The sequence below is a fragment of the Myxocyprinus asiaticus genome, chromosome 16, assembly GCF_019703515.2.
Source record: "Myxocyprinus asiaticus isolate MX2 ecotype Aquarium Trade chromosome 16, UBuf_Myxa_2, whole genome shotgun sequence".
Taxonomy (NCBI): Eukaryota; Metazoa; Chordata; class Actinopteri; order Cypriniformes; family Catostomidae; genus Myxocyprinus; species Myxocyprinus asiaticus.
Window position 1 is genome coordinate 26574292 of NC_059359.1, and position 23162 is coordinate 26597453.

A 23162-nucleotide genomic window follows, 5' to 3' on the forward strand; every position below is an offset into this window, starting at 1 on the left:
AGTGTTGCTAGTTAGACTGTGGTAGTTGTCTTATGGCTACTTTCAAAGGTTTTTGACCTTTCTCTTGTGTGTGGTTGTGGTTGTGTGTGGTTGTGTTTGTGTGTGTGGTTGTGTGTGTGAGAATGGAGAGCCAGAGTCTGTCCTGGTTCTGATCGAGACCGTCATGAACCGACTAAACTATTTAAAGCATTATCTCCTCCTCGTTTAAAATCTCTTCATAAAATATTTAGGTTATATCTTTTTTTCATGAATTTTTTATTTTTTAATTCTGTCCTTTACATATTTTGTGGTGTAATTAATGGAATCTCTCTGTCTCCATCTCTCTCCAGCCCTCCTCTCGTTGTCTCTCATCCATCTTAGGGAAGAGTAATCTCCAGTTTGCTGGAATGACAATCAGCCTCACTGTGTCGACCAGCAGCCTGAACCTACTGGCAGTTGACTGCAAACAGGTCAGTCATCTCACATGCAAACACAATAATACAGTGCCTCCTTTACTGTGTGAAATTCAATGCTCCCCGCATCATATCAGAAAAGCATACTGCAATATGCAGGCGCTTTAAACAGCAGGATAGTTTGGACTGATTTATGCTACCTCGATGTTAAAATCAATGTTAAAATACTTTCCCCTCTTCTCTTTAATGTGCAGAGTCAACTATAAGCCATCTGTAGGTTGATTTCCCAAAAGAGTGTAAACACTGTGGCTCTGTGGTTCTTTCAGAACATTGCTGTGCATGTTTGAGAGGTCCGATATGCCAACTTCTGGTTCAACCAATAGCAATATGTTTACGAACTACAGTGGGGTTTTTTTATGTAGTCAAGCTACAGTCTTCATCTTTCTATCTAAGTATACATGACACAATGCGAAATCAAATATTTTGAAAGAAAGGCTTCGGCTGAGGAAGCATTAAATAAATGTTGCGCATCACCTCTGTCTTTCAGAGCATGCGAACACAGCCAAGGCCAGTTGTGGTCAAATTGAAGGGATCAATCGGCCAAAAATGAATGATTTTTAGAAGAATATCTCTGCTCTGTAGATCCATACAATTCAAGTAAATGGTAGCCAGAACTATGAGGTTTCAAGAAGCATATAAAGGCAGCATAAAAGTAATTCATACGACTTCAGTGGTTAAATCTATATCTTCAGAAGCGTTATGATAGGCGTGGGTGAGAAACAGATCCATATTTAAGTCCTTTTTTTTACCATAAATTCTCCTCCCTGCCCTGTAGGTGGTAATATTCACTAGAATGCGAATTGGCAAAAGCAAAAGAAGAATGTGAAAGTGGAGATTGATAATAAAAAAAGGACTTAAATATTGATCAGTTTCTTACCCACAACTATCATATCACTTCTGAAAATATGGATTCAACCACTTGAGTCATATGGATTACCTTTATGCTGCCTTTATATGCTTTTTGCTACCTTCAAATTTCTGGCCACCATTCACTTGCATTGTATAGACCTACAGAGCTGAGATGTTTTTCTAAAAATCTTTGTTTGTGTTCTGCAGAAGAAAGTTATACACATGTGGGATGGCATGAGGGTGGTAAAGGATGAGAGAATTTTTATTCTTGGGTGAACTATCCCTCTAACGTTAATAAATGCCAGACGAAGCAAACTACAATCACAGGTCTGTTAGTCCGGCTTTCCAAAAAATCTGGTACGATTTAAGTATGATTAAAGTGTTCCATGACATTTTAAAAAGACGAATTGTTGTTTTAGTCTGACTTAAATTAAACTTTTGAAGTGCATGTTAATGGAAGGTCGATGGTAGTAGTTTGTAGCCGCTAGTGGTGCAGAAATGTCACACTTTTGAGCCCATCTGCACTTGGTATTGGCATCAGATTGGGTGATCCATCCCAAGTGGAAGCTTTGGAAGTATATTTGGAAGCAACTTTGTGATTACTTTGAGACATATATTTGCACGTATTTATTACTGTTTCACAACTTTTGATGTGATCAAATCACCCGGGACAGATGTTAATAACAGGTGCAAACAGGGCTTTTTAAGGATGTGTATTTTTCGCTTGATGTTTCACTAAATAGCGTAGTACCTTTAGGCCCAATTATGTGGAGTTGCTATAGCTGGTTGGAACAGATATCCTTAGGCTTGTTTACAGCTGCACCGCAGGGCTTTTTTTTTCTCACTAATAATTCTTTAATTTTATGCCTCTCTGTTTTGTATTAGCTGACCGAGGCTTATCGGCATTCAGGCTGCACAGCAGGCAGCTGACTGGAGCCCAGAATAGGGCCTGGAGTAATTGCCCTGCTGATATGAGTTTATCTTAATGAATCTAAGCCATGCGGAATTACTGCACACAACACCGATTAGGGAAGCAAAGCCTGACTTACTGCTTTGTTCCTCTGTTTTAGACCACAGTCTCACCAGATCATTTCTCCTGTCTCCCTCTCTGTCCATCCTTTGGTTTTTACTTTCTCTGTCACTCCTCCATCTGTCTCTTGCATGTTTCCACATTCTTTATCTCATGCCCACCCCACTTTTCTGTCTTTTTTTTTGTCACATTGTCCTCATCTCCATCCCTCTCTTCCTACAGATTATCGCCAACCATCACATGCAGTCCATCTCTTTTGCATCAGGAGGAGATCCAGTGAGTCACACCCCCTCGCTCTCAATATCTCTTTCTACTTCTCAGTCTTTCTCTCGCTTTCGATCTTTTAGGGTTCCCATGGTCGTGGAAATCTCGGAAGTAAAAGGGAATTCATATATTTTGTTGTCCTGACTTGGACTCTAAAATATTGCATGCTCTATTTTTGTTAAAAAAATTTTTTATTATTATTTATTTTATTTTTTTCTTTATCCTGTAATCTCAAACAGTGCTGGGTAGTAACAGATTACATGTCATCTGAATTTCGTAATCAGATCAAATCAAGTACTTGCAATTGGATTAAATTGCATTTTAAAATACTCATCAGACTACAGTTACTTTTTTATAGATTACATGATTACATATTAACAAGGCAATGGCAGTTAATTGTGCTCCTTTTACATTACAACAGTAAGCTATGCACCTCAGCTAAGGAATAGGTGATGGACTATTAATTAGTAAGGGTTAAAAGTACGTAAGTGTGTCAGTTTTGAGCTGTTAGCTTTGGCCTAGCAATGTCATTGCTGTTGATTTCAGGTTCATTATTGTTTGTTCATGTAATGTTTCTTTTGTTTTATGCACATAAAATGAACTAGATATGGTTTAAAAAAATCTATATATTATTTCTTACTACCTCACCAATAGTGTGCAGCTCACACATTAAACTTAATTGCTTCAAAGGATCTATTGGATTACATCTTTAAGGTTCCTGCCCGCTGTTTTAGAATATTCTTGCTGTTCAAAAGATAGTATCTTGCACCTCAGCTGCAATAGGCAATGGACCATCGTTGAGCAGTAAGGGTTACAAGTGTTTCAGTGTTTTTAGATGAAAGCTTTGACCTAGGCAATGACCCCGTTTATATGCACTTAAGAAAACGGTTTATTTCAGGGTTTTTGCAGAAAGCGGCGTTCTGAAACGCCATGTAAACGAGAACATGGGTTTCCTTATGCCACTTAAGGGATTAAGAGAAAGCATTTCTCAGATGCCATGTTTGTTATTTACACAAGTGTCGCAGGGATATTACGTTGTTATGGAGAACGCTGCTTTCTCACCAAGCCGCATGTATACACGAATTAAGAGTACGCCGCTTATACAGTACATGTAAACAGGAATGCAGCTTTCTCTCAATAAGCCGCATTCTCGCAATACGCTGCTTTCTGGTGTCCATGTAAATGCACTCAATGTCGTTGCTGTTGATTTTCTGGTCATGAAAGTTTGTAATGCTGCTATTGTTTTATGAACTTGATGTCTCAGTGATTTGAATTATAAACTTTGACCATGCATTGTCATTGCTGTTAGATTTATTGTTCATTTAATTCATGTAATGTTTAATGCACTTTTTACAAATGTCATGAGCTCTTTTTGTGAGGCTCTTTATTTGTTAGTAAAAAAGAATGGAATAAATTTTCCTCTTTATACTTTTGTTAAAATGATTATCCTACTTGAATGCATGTCACATAAAATAGAATTAGATTGAAAGTAATCCAAAAGTAATCATATTAGATTACCACAAACATTAAATCTATGAGATTACATTACTGATTGCAGTCATGTAATTTGCCCAGCACTGATCACAAACGACTGGAACGGTCATGGAAATGTATTGGGCAAAACGGATGGGAACCCTGATCTTTACCCTTATTTTTCTAGTTTTCCTTATTTCAATTCCACACTTTCCTCTTAATCTTGGATCTATCAGCCTCACTCTCATTCTGTTATCCCTCACTCGTTTGCCTTACTCATCTGTCCTTCTGTCTGAATTCATTTGTTTTTTTTCCTATTCTGTTTCCTGTCTTGCAGTGAAAAGACTGCCTCAGCTAAAAGACTTACTTTCTTCGCTTATCCATCTGTTCTTTGTCTGTATACTCAATTTTTCTTAATGTCCTCCTCTTCATTCTTTCCTTTCTTCTCCATCCCTCTCTCTGTCTCTCTCTCTCTCTCTCTCTCTCTCTCTCTCTCTCCCCCTCCCCAGGACACAGCAGAGTATGTAGCCTATGTCGCCAAAGACCCTGTCAATCAAAGAGGTAATAATACAGCATGACACACTTTTACACATAAACATTGAGTCTGGTGTCACATCTATAGGTGAAATGTAAATTACTGTTCACTATGCACAGCCACAGCTTGATTTTTTTTTTTTTTTTAAACAACTCAAATTTTGCCTGGAAAATTTATTTGAAATTGATGTTAAAGTACTAAATCACCTAGTTATGTGTCATCACTTATTATGGCTTTGTTACTTTAGCTAAGGACTTAAAAGTCCACTTGTTCCTGCTCATGACTGATAACTTCCTGTGTTGTAGCATGTCATATCCTGGAGTGCTCAGAGGGCTTGGCTCAGGAGGTCATCAGCACCATCGGTCAGGCATTTGAGCTCCGCTTCAAACAGTACCTGAAGAACCCCCCTAAACTGGTTGCCCCTCACGATCGGTAAGAAAGTGTTTTTGTGCGTATTTCACTGTGTGTGCCTGTTTAAATTAGGAATGGGGAAAAATGTATTCAGAGATGCATTGTGTTTCTATCTCAAACTACTCTGGATTGAACCACAAACATTAATATTCAGAATTTTAAATTAATTATTAAAAGGTTTGGTTATTGAAATGCATTAATAACACAGAAAGGTACATTTACACTGTCCAAATATATGCAAGAGCCTTCAAGGACATACATGGACAGAAAGGCTGAATACATTTTATTTTACAACATCTTAAACTAAACCAACCAGCATGCTGCATTATGAACTTTATATTTAAAGAGAATAAAGGTGGTTCCGGTGGTGCCATGTGAGGGTCGGACGTGTGAACGGCGAGCTCTGTGCACTTTGCTAGTTTTATTACTATTTGTGTCATAAACCGGTGAGATTCAATACACCCTGATTCTTAACTGTTCTATGAAGACAATATGTCAAAGAATTAAAAATCCTCGGGCTCTGGCGATATTAAAAGACACTTACGTGCTCAAGCTGATACCCCAGACAGGGCCGCAGACCAGGGACTCAGTTTGGACGGTGCAGCGGGAGAAATCCAGCGTCAACTGTCCAGGTGATGCTGACGAAGGTCGTAGCGGACTTGGAGGATCTTGCTGTAATACATCGATCGATTACGGCCATGGAGTTGAAATTCACTGAGTTGATTACAAGAATGGGGGACGTCTAGAAACGGTTATCTGGAGTTATCAGAGAGGGAATTAGCTGCTAAATCTGCTAGGGACCAAGGTGGATTTGCAACGCGAGTGGGAAAAACTGGAGGATCTGGAGAAACGTAATCGATGAAACAACGTCCGAATTGTTGGAATTCTTGAGCATGTGGAAGGCCGAGATATGATAAAATTCCTAGACGAACTCTTCCCGAGTCTGCTCGACATAACAGGCCATAAGCTGGAAATTGAGCAAGCTCACAGAGTCCCGGCTCGGAGATCCGCTGAGGTAGAAAAGCCCCGATCAATTCTATCCAAATTTCTGAGATCATCCAATAAAGATCTTGTGTTCTGTGAGGTGAGGAGTAAAGGAAAGCTTTCTTGGAAGAACCACAGCATTTTGTGGTTCCCAGACTTTGCGAATTTAGTGAGAGAAACGTGAACGATTCAAGGAATTCAAGAAACTCTTTCATCAATGGAAGGTCGCTTTTGCTCTGATGTTTCCGGCCAAATTGTGAATAGATACTAAGGATGGACGTAGATAATTTACATGCCCACAGCAAGCACTGTCCTTCATAAAAACATTGGAGTGAGTAAGCCATTTGGTGACTTTCATGTTGCTGTTTGGTGGGCCTGATTCACTGAACATTCACTTGAATGTTCGAGGAAGCTGGGTGCCTTTTTTGTCTCTTTTTGTGCTGGTTCCGCCTAGTGGCTGGAGTTTGTTTTGTGTAATATAATTTCTTCGGGACAGCTTGTGGATAAATCTGCACGTTTTTGGTGCTTATGCCTCCTGTGGCCTGGAGTTTGTTTTGTGGAATATCTCTTGCCAGGACATTGGAGTGATTGGGTCTTTTGTTGTACTCGTGCATCGGCCGAATGGGCCAGCTTACTGAACACTCGTTTGCCTGAAGAACTGAACAGCTCCTTCCCTTTTTTTTTTTTTTTTGTGCTGGTTCCGCTAGGATGAATCTACACTTTTATTTTTTTTTTATATATATTCCGTTTATTGGCTGGAGTTTGTTTTATAGACTATTTTTTGCTGTGAAATTCTGTCTCACAAAATTTGTATTGAAGCATCGGTCTTGAGCAGTCCGACAGCAAATTTGTCGCGGGGACTCTCGTAGGCGTACATGGACTGTTTGAGTTTAGAGGGATGGACGCCGGTTATTGTTTTTTTCTTTTTTTTTCCTGGGGGTTGTTTGTTGCACTAATGGAGAATGTGGTCTTTATAATTTTATTTTTGACACACAATCTATTTTTTCAAAAGTTAATATGAGTGGATTGTCTCTCTCCACGTGGAATGTGAATGGGTTGGGGCACCCCTAAAAAGAAGGAAGGTTATTTATTTTCTTAAATGTAAGAAATATTATATAGTGTTTCTTCAAGAAACGCATCTTTCCCCGCAAGAAGCTGAAAAATTTGGGAAGATATGGGGTGGACATGTTTTCTTTAGTGCTGGCTCAAGTAAGAGCAGGGGAGTCATTAGATTGATAAGTAAACCTCTACAATTCAAATGTCTCAAACAGAATAAAGATAAATTAGGAAGAGTCATTGTTGTTTTTTGCAGAAATTCAGGGGCAAAGGTTGACTCTGGCTAATATTTACGCACCTAACGCTGATGATCAGGGCTTTTTTATAGATCTTAAAGGGATGTTACAGGCCGCTGGCACCCCTCATGATATAATATTGGGAGGAGACTTCAATCTATTGATGGACTCAGTCCTTGATCATAGTGAAGCAAAAGTGTGTAAGCCCCCCAGAGCAACACTGACGCTTCACAGGATGTGTAAATATCTGGGTCTTACAGATATTTGGAGACTTTTGAGCCCATCGGGTTGGGACTATACATTCTTTTCATCACTCCATAAGATTTATTCTAGAATAGATTTTTTTATATATATATATATATCATATTAGTTAAGTTCCTCATTTCATCTGTTGTTGATTGCTCAATTGGAAACATTTTAGTCTCAGATCATGCCCTGATGTGTTTAGAGGTGTTGCCACATATGGAGAAAAAGAAATCATATAGTTGGCGCTTTAAAGTATCCCTTTTGCAAAATCCTGATTTTCAACAAATGTTAAAGGCTGAAATCAGTGTTTATATGGAGACCAACTGGTCCTCAGTATCCTCTGTAGGTGTGGCTTGGGAGGCACTTAAAGTGGTTCTTAGGGGCCGGATCATACAGTATGCCTCATTCAACAAAAAATCCAAAGCACGAGAACTCGTGGAGTTGGAAGGGAATATTAAAAGTGCCGAGGTAGAGCTGAATCGCCGAATGTCGTCTGATGGCCTCAGAGAATTGACCCGATTGAAATACAGATATAATGCTATTTTTGCGAAAGGTGGAGTTTCGGCTATTCAGGGCAAGACAGTCATACTTTGAGTTGGGGGACAAAGCAGGGAAGCTTCTGGCTAGACATATAAAGCAGAGAGAATCTTTTTCTACCATTCCCTCAGTGAAATCTGCTGGTGGTGAAATGTTTACCTCTGCCATTGATATTAATAATGCTTTTAAAGAATTCTATCTTCATCTCTATAGTTCCACGTCTTCGTCTACTGATGAAGATATTAGAAATTTTGTGGAACCTTTAGAACTCCCTAAACTGATGACAGAGCAAAAAAATTCTCTTGATTCTGAGATAACCTTAGAGGAGATTGATGAGGTAATCAAGGCCTTGCCTACAGGCAAGACTCCGGTGCCAGATGGCTTTGCTGCTGAGTTTTTTATATCTTATGCTACAGAACTGGCTCCACTTTTGCTAGAAGTTTATATGGAATCATTAAAGAATGGAAAGCTTCTGCCAACCATGACACAAGCCCGGATCAGTCTGATTCTTAAAAAGGACAAAGATCCAAGCGAGTGTAAGAGTTACCGTCCAATTTCCCTGATCCAGCTAGACGTTAAAATATTGTCAAAAATTTTGGCTAATCAATTAAGTAAAGTTAATGACATCTCTTATACATATAGATCAGGTGGGGTTTATTCGGGGCCACAGCTCTTCTGATAACATTAGGCGTTTCATCAATATCATGTGGTCAGTGGCGAATGATCAGACTCCGGTCGCTGCCATCTCACTTGACGCCGAAAAGGCGTTTGATATGGTAGAATGGGATTATCTTTTTAAAATTTTGGAAATATACGGGTTCAGGAGTACCTTTATTGGATGGATTAAGTTACTTTATAGACAGCCATTAGTGGCGGTACAAACAAATGGATTAATTTCAGATTATTTTACTCTGGATATTTTACTCTTTCCCCATTATTGTTCTGTCTTGCCCTGGAACCATTAGCAGCCGCGATAAGAAAGGAGGATGATTTTCCAGGGGTGACGGCGGGAGGTGTGGCGCATAAGCTTTTGCTTTACGCAGATGATATTTTATTATTAGTCTCCGACCCCTCTAGATCTGTGCCTTGCCTCCACAGAAATATTAATTCCTTTTCTAATTTCTCAGGATTCAGAGTCAATTGGTCTAAATCCGAAGCTTTGGCTCTGACAGCATACTGCCCAGTAATGGCTTTTCAGCCGGGCACCTTCCAGTGGCCCAGACAGGGATTAAGTATTTGGGCATTTTATTCCCAGCAAAGTATCTGATTTAGTTAGTTAATTTTGATCCCTTAACAAAAAGGATTTCAAGCGATGTGGGTAGGTGGGCTTCATTACATTTATCTATGATTGGGAAGGTTAATGTTATTAAAATTAACTGTACTCCATTTAACTACCTACTACAATCTTTCCCTGTAGCCGTCCCCCTCTCTTATTTCAAGCAATTTGATAGCATAGCGAAGTCCTTCATTTGGAATGGTAAGCGTCCCAGATTACATTTCAATAAGTTACATAGGCCGATTGACAAAGGTGGGCTAGGCCTACCCAAGACTTTGTTTTATTATTATGCATTCGGTCTCGGATATTTGGCTCATTGGTCACTTCCACCTGAGAGAGCCCCTCCCTGGTTTTGTATTGAATGGGAAGTTCTTGCCCCTATTTCGCCATTGCAAAGCCTTTTGATCAAACTAATCGGAGAAGTTAAGTTACACCCCGTTATCTCGCAGTTGCACGCGGTATGGACAGAAGTGTCCAGAGTGTTAAATTCGGACATTTAATGTTGCCTCGAACATATGGCAGAACCCAAAATTATGTATTAATAAGTCCCCTTTCTGCTGGTCCGAGTGGATCGTGAGGGAGGTTAATACGCTCTGTGACCTATATGAGAGTGGAGTGTTGAGATCTTTTGAAAATTTGGTTCAACATTTTGGGATTCCCAGATCTCAGTTTTATAGGTATTTACAACTGCGCCACCTGCTCTGTACTATTTTTGGGAGTAGAATACACCCCCCTAAAGCGGCAGATACTCTGGGAATGGTGATTACTTCTTTTGGAAAAGGTCATGAGGCATCAGTGTATTACTCTCTGTGGGGTTTAAATGTTGATTGTCAAATCAATCAAATCCCTTTATTGTCACTCATACACAAGTGCAACAGTGGGTTAAAGCCTTGGGTGCAGTTCTGAGCAACATAGCAGTCATGACAGTCATGAGACATATACCAATTTACAATAAACATCAGATTTACACAAAGACAATTTACATATCTAATATACACATAATTACACACAATACAAATAATAATATACAATACACACAATATAGAATACACATACACACAATATAGAATACACAGTATACAATAAAAATATAATTATTTATAATGATTTATATTGATCGTGAGAGATCAAGAGTTCATAAGTCTGATTGCTTGGGGGAAGAAGCTGTCATGAAGTCGGCTGGTGCGGAACCTGATGCTGCAATACCACCTGCCTGATGGTAGCAGTGAGAGCAGCTCATGGCTCGAGCTTTTTTCACACACCGCCTGGTATATATGTCCTGGAGTGAGGGAAGCTCACCTCCAATGATGTGTCTGGCAGTTCGCACCACCCTTTGCAGGGCTTTGTGGTTGAGGGCGGTGCTGTTGCCGTACCAGGCAGTGATGCAGCCAGTCAGGATGCTCTCTACAATGCTGGTATAGAACCATGTGTGGATGTGGTGGTTCATTCCAAACTTCCTCAGCCATCTCAGGAAGAAGAGGCACTGGTGAGCCTTCTTCACAATGGCCTCAGTGTGGACGGACCATGTGAGTTCCTTTGTCATGTGGACACCGAGGAACTTGAAACTGCTGACTCTTTCCACCTGTGCTCTATTGATGGTGATGGAGCCGTGTTCTCTGTCTTTTCTCCTGAAGTCCACCACAAGCTCCTTGGTCTTACTCACGTTGAGGGAGAGGTTGTGCTCCTGACACCAGCGTGTCAGAGTGTGCACCTCCTCTCTGTAGGCTGTTTCATCATTGTCAGTGATCAGACCTATCACCATCGTATCATCAGCAAACTTAATGATGGCATTGGAGCTATGTGTTGCCACACAGTCATGTGTGTACAAGGAATACAGGAGTGGGCTGAGAACACAGCCCTGCGGGGCTCAAGTGATGAGATAATGCTGCCCATTCTAACCACCTGGTGTCTGCTTGACAGGAAGTCCAGGATCCAGCTGCACAGCGAGCTGTTTAAGCTCAGAGCCTGGAGTTTCACATCAAGCTTGGAGGGCACTATGGTGTTGAATGCTGAGCTGTAGTCTACAAACAGCATTCTCACATAAGTGTTCCTTTTTTCCAGGTGGGAGAGAGCAGTGTGTCGTGTAGATGCAATGGCATCATCAGTGGAGCGGTTGTTGCAGTGTGCAAACTGCAGTGAGGCAGGCAGCACAGAGCAGATGTAATCTCTGATTAGTCTCTCAAAGCATTTGCTGATGATGGGGGTCAGAGCAACAGGACGCCAGTCATTTAAGCAAGTGATTTTGGATTGCTTTGGTACAGGCACAATGGTGGACGTTTTAAAGCATGTGGGTACCACACACAAGGAGAGGGAATGGTTGAAAATGTCTGTAAAAACACCAGCCAGTTGGTTCGTGCACGCTCTGATGATGCGGCCCGGAATGCCATCTGGACCCGCGGCTTTACAGATATTTACCCGTTGAAAGGATCGAGTTACATCCGCTACAGAGACGGAGAGTGAAATAACCTCTGTAGCTTCAGCCGCGAGAGCTCTCTCCGTGAGCGTGGTGTTATTTCCCTCGAAACGAGCATAAAAAGTATTAAGCTCATCCGGGAGAGAGGCAGCGGTGTTCACGGTGGAGTTTTTATTCCCTTTGAAGTCCATGATGATATTAATTCCCTCCCACATGCTTCTAGAGTTGGTGGTGTTGAACTGTTCTTCTTCAATCTTGTCCCTGTACTGGGTTTGGCTGCTCTGATAGTTTTCCGGAGGGCATAACTGGCTTGTTTATGCTCCTCCGTGTTCCCGGAATTAAAAGCGGAGGTCCACGCATTAAGTGCCACACAAACATCGCTATTAATCCACAGTTTAATTCGGGTAGATACGTGTAGTTTTGGTCGGTACTACGTTGTCTACGCATTTCCTGATGAAACGCGTTACACTATCAGCGTAGACCTCGATGTCGTCATCAGAGGCGGACCGGAACATCTTCCTGTCCGCATGATCAAAACAGTCTTGTAGCATAGAATCTGATTGGTCCGACCAGCACTGGATCGTTCTGAGGGCGGGTGCTAATATATATATATATATACACACACACACACACATACATACACACACACACATATATATGTGTGTGTGTGTGTGTGTGGGGGGGCAGGTTTAAGTGGTTTACGAGGACTTTTTTTTAGGTTACAAACTGGTAATTACAAGGGTATTATGCTATAAATGTGGTTTATGAGGGCATTTCTAGTGTCCCCATAATTCAAATTGCTTAAACATACTAAATGTTTTTTTGAAAATGTAAAAATGAAGAATGTTTTTTGTGAGGGTTAGGGGATAGAATCTATAGTTCGTACAGTATAAAAATTATTATGTCTATGGAGAGTCCTCATAATGATAGCTGCACCAACATGTGTGTTTGTGTGTGTGTGTGTGTGTGTGTGTGAGCGCATGTGCGCATGCGTGTTGAGTGAACATCTGACTAAGTGGTCCTGTCACACCTGATACTGCTGCACAGGTGTTAATTCATCATTAAGCAAACAGTGTCCATACATGTGTTATATGTTTTTGCTTTTCTTTATTATTGTAAGAATTAATAAAAAATGTTAATTACAAAGAGAATAAAGGTATTTGCAAAAAAATAGGGTCACTACAGTTTGGCATTTAAATTACACAGCAATTGCTCCTCATATTATAATATTCACTTATTCCATTTTATTTGGCCAGTTGAAGTCAGAAGTTTACATATACCTTTGCCAAATACATTGAAACTCAGTTTTTCACAATTCCTAACATTTAATTGAAGAAAACATTCCCTGTCTTAAGTCAGTTAGGATCACTACTTTAAGACTGAAATGTCAGAATAATAGAAGAGAGAATTATTTATTTCTTTCATCACATTCCCAGTGGGTCACAAGTTTACATACAGTTTGTTAGTATTTGGTAGCATTGCCTTTAAATTATTTAATTTGGGTCAAACCTTTTGGGTAGCCTTTCGCAGGCTTCCACAATAAGTTGCTGGAATTTTGAACCATTCCTCCAGACAGAACTGGTGTAACTGAGTCAGGTTTATAGGCCTCCTTGCTCGCACACGCTTTTTCAGTTCTGCCCACAAATTGGACTGAGGTCAGGGCTTTGTGATGGTCACTCCAATACCTTGACTTTGTTGTCCTTAAGCCATTTTGCCACAACTTTGGAGGTGTGCTTGCGGTCATTGTTCATATGGAAGACCCATTTGCAACCAAGCTTTAACTTCATGGTTTATGTCTTGAGATGTTGCTTCAATATATCCACATAATTTTCCTTCCTCATGATGCCATCTATTTTGTGAAGTGCACCAATCCCTCCTGCAGCAAAGTACCCCCACAACATGATGCTGCCACCCCCTTGCTTCACGGTTGGGATGGTGTTCTTTGGCTTGCAAGCCTCACCCTTTTTCCTCCAAACATAACAATGGTCATTATGGCCAAAATGTTAAATTTTTGTTTCATCAGACCAGAGGAAATTTCTCCAAAAATTAAGATCTTTGCCCATGTGTATCCAAAATATATTTAATTTGTTTCCTGTTGCTACTTCCATTTTATAGAGTGTACATGTCAGATTTTGTCTGTTTCTGTTGGTTTGTTTGCTGCTGTTGTCATAACACTGCTTGAAAAGCAATACATCATTTGACATCACTAAAAACAGGGCTGAATGCCCATGTCAGTATAATAATGTTAATAATGTTTATCTTTATCTCTCTCTCTCAGGATGGCTCCATTTGATGGGTCAGCCTGGGAGGAAGAGGAAGAGGATCTGGCTCCACCTCCAGAGGTTCCTTATTACAATAACTTTCCCGGCAAACATCCTCCTCCTGGAGGCTTGGTTGACATGAGGGCCCGTCCTGGACACAGTACAGGAGCCACATTGGTAAGAAACCACCTGAAGCGCACATGTAGGCTTGTGCACAAGTCTATACGAGCGTGTGTTTGTGATCAATAGGGTTGCAAAATTACTAGTACTTAAGTACCAAGTCAGTACTAAAATAAATAAATATATTGATGCCACACAATTTTGATTGCTCGCATGTTTATCTGTGAGAGACATCAAATGCACTTATTGTGCAAGACACTCGTCTTGGTGAGGTGTTCATGTAAACTGTAAGTTATGTCTTACATGAATGAAAAAAGGTGGGACAAAAACAGATATGTGTCAAAATATCAGATTTGTCCATTATGATACAACCTAATAGACAAAGAGAGAATCTCTCACTGTCACTGCTATTGGCTGGATAACTTTAGTAGCTTAAAGGGATAGTTCACCCAAAAATGAAAATGCTTTCATCATTTACTTACCCTCATGCAATCACAGATGTGTATGACCTTCTTTCTTCTGCTGAACATAAACAAAGATTTTTAGCAATGCAAGTGAATGGTGGCCAGATCTTTCAAGCTACAAAAAGCATATAAAGGCAGCATAAAATAATCCATACGACCTCAGTGGTTCAGTTCATATCTTCAGAAGCGAGAAGTGTGGGTGAGAAACAGATCAATAGTTAAGTCCTTTTTTACTATAAATCTCCATTTTCACTTTCACATTCTTCTTTTGTTTTTGGTGTTTAATATCTTTGTGCATACTGCCACCTACTGGGCAGGGAGGATCATTTAAAGGATAGTTTAAAGGACTTCAATATTGATCTGTTTCTTACCCACACCTATCATATCACTTCTGAATATATGGATTTAACCACTGGAGTCATATGGATTACTTTTATGCTGCCTTTATGTGCTTTTGGGACTTCAAATTTCTGGCCACCATTCACTTGCATTGTATGGACCTACAGAGCTGAGATATGTTTCTAAAAATCTTTTCAGCAGAAGAAAGAAGTGAGGAAATGATGAGAGAATTTTCATTTTTGGGTGAACTATCCCTTTAAGAAGCCCTCTATTATCGAGTAATAAAGGGATAGTTCACCCATTTACTCAGCGTTGTCGTTCCAAACCCCTAATGACTTTAGTCACCATTCATTTAATTGCCTCTTTTATTTATTTATTTATTTATTTATTTATTTTCTCCTCCATGTATTGTAAGTGAATGGTGACTGAGGCTCCCCCCAGCATTCTGTTTAACATATCATTTTGTGTTCCACGGTGGGAAACAATTGTTGTATGGGTTTGGAATAACATGAGAGTGAGTTAATAATGACTGAATTTTCATTTTTTCATTCAATTCATGAATTTTCAACTCTTACAGTAGTTTTACTTTGCATTTGATTACTTTTTTATCATTTTTTTCAATTGCTGAATGAGTGTACTTGAATACTTTATACAGCTGATGGATACCTAAATGTCTAGCACTGTTTAGCCTATTTCATTTGTATCTTTGTTCTTCATTTTAGGCTATTTGTGACTGTTTACTTGTCTTGAATAATTACTTGCGAACCTGAAGTAATGTTTACTTAATTGATGAAGGTTACACTCCAAAGTTTAAATTTCATTTGTTTGATATTTAAATTTTATATTGATATTTAATAGCATATACGTAGGTATCGATAATTGTGAAATTTCACTGATATTGGTGTCGATTGCTGTTATTTTGGTTTCATGACAAACCCAGTAAACATACAGTATATGTGTCAACAATGATGCAATGCCTCTCTGTGTCTGCACAGCCCTATGGACAGCCCAGCCAGAACGACATTCACAAGCACCCTCTACCTCCTCTACCAGGTCAGGTTTACACACACACACACACACACATGCTCAACACTACTAATCCCTGTCCTGTTCCTTTCTAATGCTTTTACTCATGCTACCACATTGTCAATCTTATTTTTAAACATCTCATCTTCCTTCCTTTTTCCTCTCTGTATTTTAAATCCTCTCATCTGAGACTGTTATTCTGCTGAATCTGTCAGCATTTTGTCACTGTTCATTGCTCTGTGTTGGAAACTGCCCAAAACTATCACAACTCCTTTGAGAGGTGACTTCTAGATTGCTGACCTTGCTGACAATAGGACTCAGAATTGCACCATTTAAGCACACTCACCTGAAGGTTAACCCACTTTAACCTCACTGTCTTCCTCTTTTTTTTTTTTTTTTTTTTTCTCTCTCCCCTTCCAGTGGGTGTAAAGGAGGGCGGCTTGTTTGATGACCCCTCATATGTCAATGTGGATAAACCCCACCTCCCAGCGGCATCAGCAGCCAATGGAAACACTCACAGAGATGCATTTGACATGAGTGAGTAACTAATGCTCCATGCACACATACTTTATGGCCTAGAGCATGTGATGACCCCAGTAAATTTTCCAAGGATGCTGGAATAGTGTGATCTCTTTGTCTTTCTAGAGCCATTTGATGATGCTTTAGGCGTGTCAGGTGCAGTGGTGCCCCCTCTGGCAGAACAGCTGCAGAACGAGCCCTGGTTCCACGGGCCTCTCAGCCGCAGACAGGCCGAAAGGCTTCTGACCAAGGATGGAGATTTCCTTGTGCGGGAGTCAGGCACCACACCAGGCCAGTACGTCCTCACAGGACAGCAAGGCGGTCAAGCCAAACACCTGCTTCTGGTGGATCCAGAGGGAGTGGTAAGTGAGAAGGAGATTGTAATGATGAAAGGGAATAAGGGAACGATGTAGAATTGAACAATTCTGATTCTTCTTAATGATTCTGATTCCTCTTAACTATTCTTTTGTTACTTTTGAGGAAGAATTATTTGGATATAAGAAATTAAATTCTTGCATTTACTGCCCTCAGCAGCCTGTACTTTTTAGAGGCATAAATGCAATCCAATTATTGATCCTTACTATAAACTAAATAAAAAATCTAAACAAGCAACAAATGTGATAACCTTTCCATAAATTTATTCTTTCATTTTCATTATTAAATAATCATTTGATCGCGGTTATTTTATCTAACCGTGATTATTTGAGATAACCGTGATTATTATACACTTTAAATTCCAATCACAATTTACTGTCCAAATAAGGGAATGAACGGCGAGTTTTAGTGTCTCATTCATTTGAATTCCAACCATCTCCGCACCGCAGAATCTGAAGAGCGCGTGAAGATCAACCGCTACTAAACTATGCTTGAAGAACTGTGATGCACGCGCCATCTGCGGAGGTTCACGCCAAACTCTGATGAAAATATAAACAAAAAAGCACTCCGGTTTCATGTGATGGTAAATGTTATTTGTCGTTGTGGGTTCATACATACAGTGTTGATGACATGCAGTGACAGAGAAGATGCCCGCTTACTCTATTTCTAAGGAAATTATGAAAGAATGAAGAAACACAGAATCTCAAAGGTCTGTCTTCATGTGAAATAAGGGCTCGTGGGTTTCATCACAAAGCCTTAAAATAACGTGTGAAACCTAAGAATTTTGGACACATATTTTACAATTGCATTCATATAATATAATAGTGGGTTGGCTGGGTTACAACAGCAAGTGTACAGTAAATGCAAAATGGACCAAGACTAAAGTTGACCAAAAAAAGAGACAGATATTTAAAGTATTTTAAATATATTGATATTTAAAATATAATTTTCAATGGCATTCATAAGTTTTTAAAGGCTTAAAGGAAGTCATGTAAAAGTTCAAAATGAATAAATGACTTGAGGTTTATGCACACATACACCTATGACAAAAGTATGTCATTTGTACGACAATTAATCATCATAATAATGAGAGCCCTAAAACAGACAATTAATCGTCATAATCCCAATTATTTGTTTGACAATTTCATAATTGTGACGGCCCTAATTCATTTATTATTTTATAAAATTCCACTGATTACAATACAACTCATGTGTATCTTTAACTACACATTGTCATATAAACAAGCAGTCAGTAACTGCACTGCCTTATTGAAGATCACAGATCTGAAGTACAACATTAAACACAGTAACAGTTCCAGAGACAGTTTAGACTGTTATGTAGCCTAATGTTGTAATTCAGGCTCATGAGACTTCAACGGTTCTTACTTCATTTCAAATTGGACATTCTGCATTGGCGGAAAATTGCACGTGTAAAAACCGTTAACGGAACCGGAAGTCATGAAAATAATACGGTTCCAGTATTTAAAAAAATATATAAAATAATTGACCCACTTCTGAATAAGAATCGGTTCTCGGTTACCAACCATGTTGTAGTGAGTATTAGCCTATACACAACAGTTTTTATACAACAGTTCTATAAACAAGAAGTTAATATCGAGTAACTAGAGCTGCACGATTCTGGATAAATTGAGAATCACGATTTTTTTTTGCTTAGAATAATGATCACAATTCTCTCACGATTCTGAAGACAAATGCTTATTTCTGTGATTTACAAAACCTGGACATAAGGGTATTAAACAAAGTAACATAATTTACTAGAGGTTCTGACAAAATGTTCTCTACTTCAGTATATGCAAAAATGCAATAAAGTTGTAAATCAAATATCAATTTGAAATGCCCTAAGTCCACAAGAAGGTGCAACGAATACATTATAAACCAAACAGCACCTTGTTATTATTGCAAAAAAATTAATCCTGTTAAAAAAACTCTATAATAAATAAAAAACATCATTTAACCTGTTTCTCACATGCTAAGTAAAAAGCAAAACGAGCAGAAAAAAGCTTCAGTAACAGTTTTATTTCAACTTAGTTTTGCACTGGTAGGGAAATCTGCAATAAAACACTGTTATTTTACTAATTTAAAAAATATATATATATTAACAATTTAAATTAAAACAATGTGGCCTTCAGTGTTTCTCTTGTAAAACTTGCTCCAGGCTTGTAAAGGAATTATTCAAGAGGCAGTAATTAAATAGAGAACAGAGTAAACAGTGCTTTAAGTTTTTCAGCAACAGTAAATAAACATTTAAACAATTATAATATAAAACCATTAAAAATGGTAATTTAATGCAAATGAAAGTACTTATACATTTGACACTCTTTACTGTGTGATTATTAGATCTATATTAATACTTATTTGATGCATATCTATCAAGCTCAGCAAGCATGTTACCAAGAAGCGCATAGAATGACAGACTGGATTCTGGACAATCGGAGTGGTATCAGCAGTGAATGCTAATTGGCCAATCAAATTAAAGGACCAGAACTACTGTAACTGTCGTATGAACTTTTAAATTAATATAAAGACTTTTCTTAACTTTGTTTCTTTTCTCTTTTTTTGTATTTTTGTAGGTGCGCACCAAAGACCACCGGTTTGAGAGTGTTAGTCACTTGATTAGCTATCATATGGACAACAGGCTGCCAATCATCTCAGCAGGAAGTGAGGTGTGTCTGCAGCAGCCAGTCGAGCGCCACGTTTGAGAGAAACATCTGGATTTTTCTCCATCAAAAAAAAAAACTCCTCCCTTTCCCACTTTTTTGCCAGACTCTATTAGAAAATAACTTTTTAAACTGGGAGTGTAAGTTAATCATGTCTTCACAGAAAAACAGAAACACACAATTTTGTATTGCTTCAACCACCGATCATGACATTTCAAAGCGATGCAATCATTACACTCAAAGACTAAAAGACATGCAAATCATTTGAAAAGGGGATTATAAAAAGCCAAACTCAAATGGGAGAGAGAAAGCATCTTAAAGAGAAAAACAAACAGATGTGTAATGGATGTGACATCACTTCCTCAACACAATATCATGTCTTGAATTAAGAATGGGGTGCACCTGTAACCATGGCAACAGGCTTGGCATTCTTGGAGTCTAGGGTTGATCTGAATGAACTAAAATCGAAGCACCTTTGTAGCACTCTAAAGATTGGGAGTTCACATCCAGTGCAATGGATGAAATCCAAAGACTCGAGACTGTTTCAAACAGATTAATAGTTTTCAAAGAGCTGTTTTGTTTTCAAGCGTACAGTATGCTGCAGTCTGTTTACGAATCCCCTGCACTATCCTGTCACAAGCTGTGGTCTCGAGACTGTTTGATGAATATGCAAAACTTTCAAGGGAATTCAGAGCTCATTCTCCAGTCACAGACTTCACACTTCAGTGTCCCCATTGAATTAATCACATTCATTGTAATTCCCACTGGAATATCACTTTGGCAGTGTCCCCACCTGGAGATATCACTCCAAATTGCTTCTTATTCTCGCCCTGAAAATGCCCTTTACAGTATTCCTACATGGTCCCAAGAATGACTGGGAATTTTGGCCATTTGGGAACACCCCTGAACATATGTGAAAGCTTTAGCAGCCTGCACAGGTGTGTGGAATTTTCATTATGCAAATAAGTAGACGCTGTGAGGGACTTATCCTACCCTTTATGAGGTAAAATTGCAGGCATTCTGAAATAGTCTATGGGAAAGGGGACAGTCTGTCCCCATAACATCCTCAGTCAGCCTGGGAGGAAATAGATGAAAGAGAACAGAATAAAAATATTAAGTGCAATCAGTGGACATGGACATACTGTAAGCCAATAATCTGAATAAGAATGGACTGAACTGAAAAGATGGAGGGAGACTTATTCTACACGTCTATACAAGTGTGATGACTCGACACAAAGCAGATCTGTTTTAAAGCCTTCTTATGATGTCATTTTAAACAAGAATTTATATATTTGTTGCATTGATGTCATCTCCTTGAACAGCTGACATCATTAGTTTGATGGTTTTATTTTTAATGCATTAGGAATTGGAGCAGAAGCTGTATTTTCTTTATCTTTTTCTTGTGGACATTACTTCTCTGTTCGCATTGACAATCTATCTTCATGTATATTATCGTATGTGCCAGCTGCTTCTGTATGTTTGGAGCCTTTAGTTTCAAGACAGTGTGAAAGGACATAATGTGTATTCAGAAGTGTACATCCTTTTCAGAGATTCACTATAAGACCACATTTGAGTGATGCGTATTGCAAGTGAGGCAGGATTACTTGTATTTCCTTGCCTGTCAAACTCTGGACACCTCTGTCCAGGAGGACAAAAAGCACTCCAAATGAATTCTGAAGACTTAAGTCTTTTTGCAGCCACAAAGCACAGTTTCTGTATAAACCACAGACAGAAAAATTAAGGACAGAGTTCTCTCACTTCATTCTTTTGTTCATCTTTGTTCTTTTATGATTTGTGCCTTTATCACTTAACACAGACACACCAGTGTAACACAGTCGCCTTTTGTGAATCTACTGGTAAACATGGCACTTTCGGTTCTTGTACAACTGGGGGGAAAAAAATGTGCAAAAATGACACAGTGAGGTTTAGTACAGCTTTTGGGAAGGCAGTCTTCATTTTTCCTCAGTATGATCTTTCTGCCTTGCTGTTGTACTGTGCTTTTAGTTTAGTGCAAAACTGTGGTTTCAATAAAACAGCATAGTATAATGTTATGTTGCTTAAACTTAAGTTTGTTAATGAGAACTTATTCTGTTTCTCAATGGTGACAGAAAACAGATGCTTAACACCCTGTAAGAACATGTAAATAAGCTTTACATATGCCTATAGCTATGTTCATGATTATATCTGTGAGCATATCACATCTAAAGCCAGTCATTCACTGTGTGGATCTGTGTCGAATGAATTCGTTGGGAATTTGTAAAGGATTGTATTGGGCCTACCATCATGGAAAAGAACAAATGTAAAGGTTAAAGATTTGACAAGACCATGCTAACATATATCACCATATACATACATAAGAGTGATAACCTTATGTGTTCTACACACAGCTGCCACAAATCTATGTAAATTATGAGGTTTTCTTAGATGTATAAAGACCCTTAGCAGCACATACCTGGATGCTTTGTGAATCTTATATTGGTAGCTGGCAACTGTTTTATTTTGTGATCTTTTTAGATGGGTGCAATTTGTGGATTATCAGTCAACTTTCATTCCACATTATAAATGTAGACCGATTCCAGAACAGCTGCAACAGTATGTGACCAGCTCTCACATTCATGTGAAGTTTAGCCTGTTGTAATTCAAATGTATGCTTGTAGCATATGGAGAATGGTTTAATGTTGTTGTTGTTTTTTTTGTTTTTTAATCATTTGACTTCACTTTTATGTGGTGGTGGTCAGACTATTGGATCTGGCCAATTATTGATAATGGAGTTTGTGTATGTGTGAAGATGGATGGATGTGTGTAGAGCTGGAATGGTCTAGAATAATCTGGCTTTTGCACCTCTCTTGCTCACTGAACTGTTTGCTCATTTTCACATTTCACAGCGGCCTTTTGTTGCATGGAAACACTTCCTGTTGTTGTGGCAATTGTGACTTTTGTGTTGTGGTTAGTTGTATGCTATTTTCTAAGCCAAAGTTTTTTTGTTTTGTTTTTTCCTTCTTGTTTGCCTATATAAATATTGAGTTTTCTTTTTTTTTTTTTTTTTTTTACATGTTTTTGTTTGTTTTAATAATCCTTTTTGTGTTGTTCTATGGGGCAAATATAAATGTTTACACCTGTATCTCAAACAATAGATTACATATATAAATACATATATCATTCACCTTTCTTTGTGCGTTTCATTTTACCTGTTGTATTAACCCTAAGTCCTTTAATCACAGAACCCTGACATTGATCATCTCAGATGGAAATTTAGTTTATAGCTGACAGCCCATGAATATATCTCAAATTAATAAGAATTGTCATCCCTTAGCTGAAGTGGTATATGACAGGTATTTACTGACCTAAATATGTTTGTCTACTGGAATAAGATTGGCTCTTAATTTTATATTGCTGTAAACACCATGGCATGGTTCTTCTCTAAAATTAATTCCATAAAACAATCATTGTCACACTGACCATGTCATTACAGAAGAAATGACATGAGTTCCAGAAGGAACAGTGTGAAAGCAAAAGACTTGTCTGTATTTGTGTTTTCATTTGCACCAGAGAGGGAATATTTTGACAGAGTGGTTCAGGACTTTTCAGTGAACAGTAGATGAATTTGAGATGAACAAT

The 23162-nt window shown here is 38.8% G+C and overlaps 1 protein-coding gene across 3 annotated transcripts in view; it reads left to right on the plus strand.

Annotated features, from left to right (window-relative positions):
• The window catches only part of LOC127453838 (SHC-transforming protein 1-like), a 58788-nt gene extending 36076 nt beyond the window's left edge, over positions 1 to 22712 (plus strand). For all 3 annotated transcript variants that reach the window (XM_051720561.1, XM_051720562.1, XM_051720560.1), the window contains 9 exons: positions 330 to 449; positions 2554 to 2607; positions 4578 to 4629; positions 4909 to 5035; positions 14041 to 14200; positions 15942 to 15999; positions 16393 to 16509; positions 16618 to 16853; positions 19458 to 22712. In XM_051720561.1, coding sequence (XP_051576521.1) covers positions 330 to 449; positions 2554 to 2607; positions 4578 to 4629; positions 4909 to 5035; positions 14041 to 14200; positions 15942 to 15999; positions 16393 to 16509; positions 16618 to 16853; positions 19458 to 19586 — 1053 coding nt within the window. In that variant the 3' untranslated portion in view covers positions 19587 to 22712. The remainder of the gene's footprint in view (positions 1 to 329; positions 450 to 2553; positions 2608 to 4577; positions 4630 to 4908; positions 5036 to 14040; positions 14201 to 15941; positions 16000 to 16392; positions 16510 to 16617; positions 16854 to 19457) is intronic.
• The last annotated feature ends 450 nt before the right edge of the window (positions 22713 to 23162 follow it).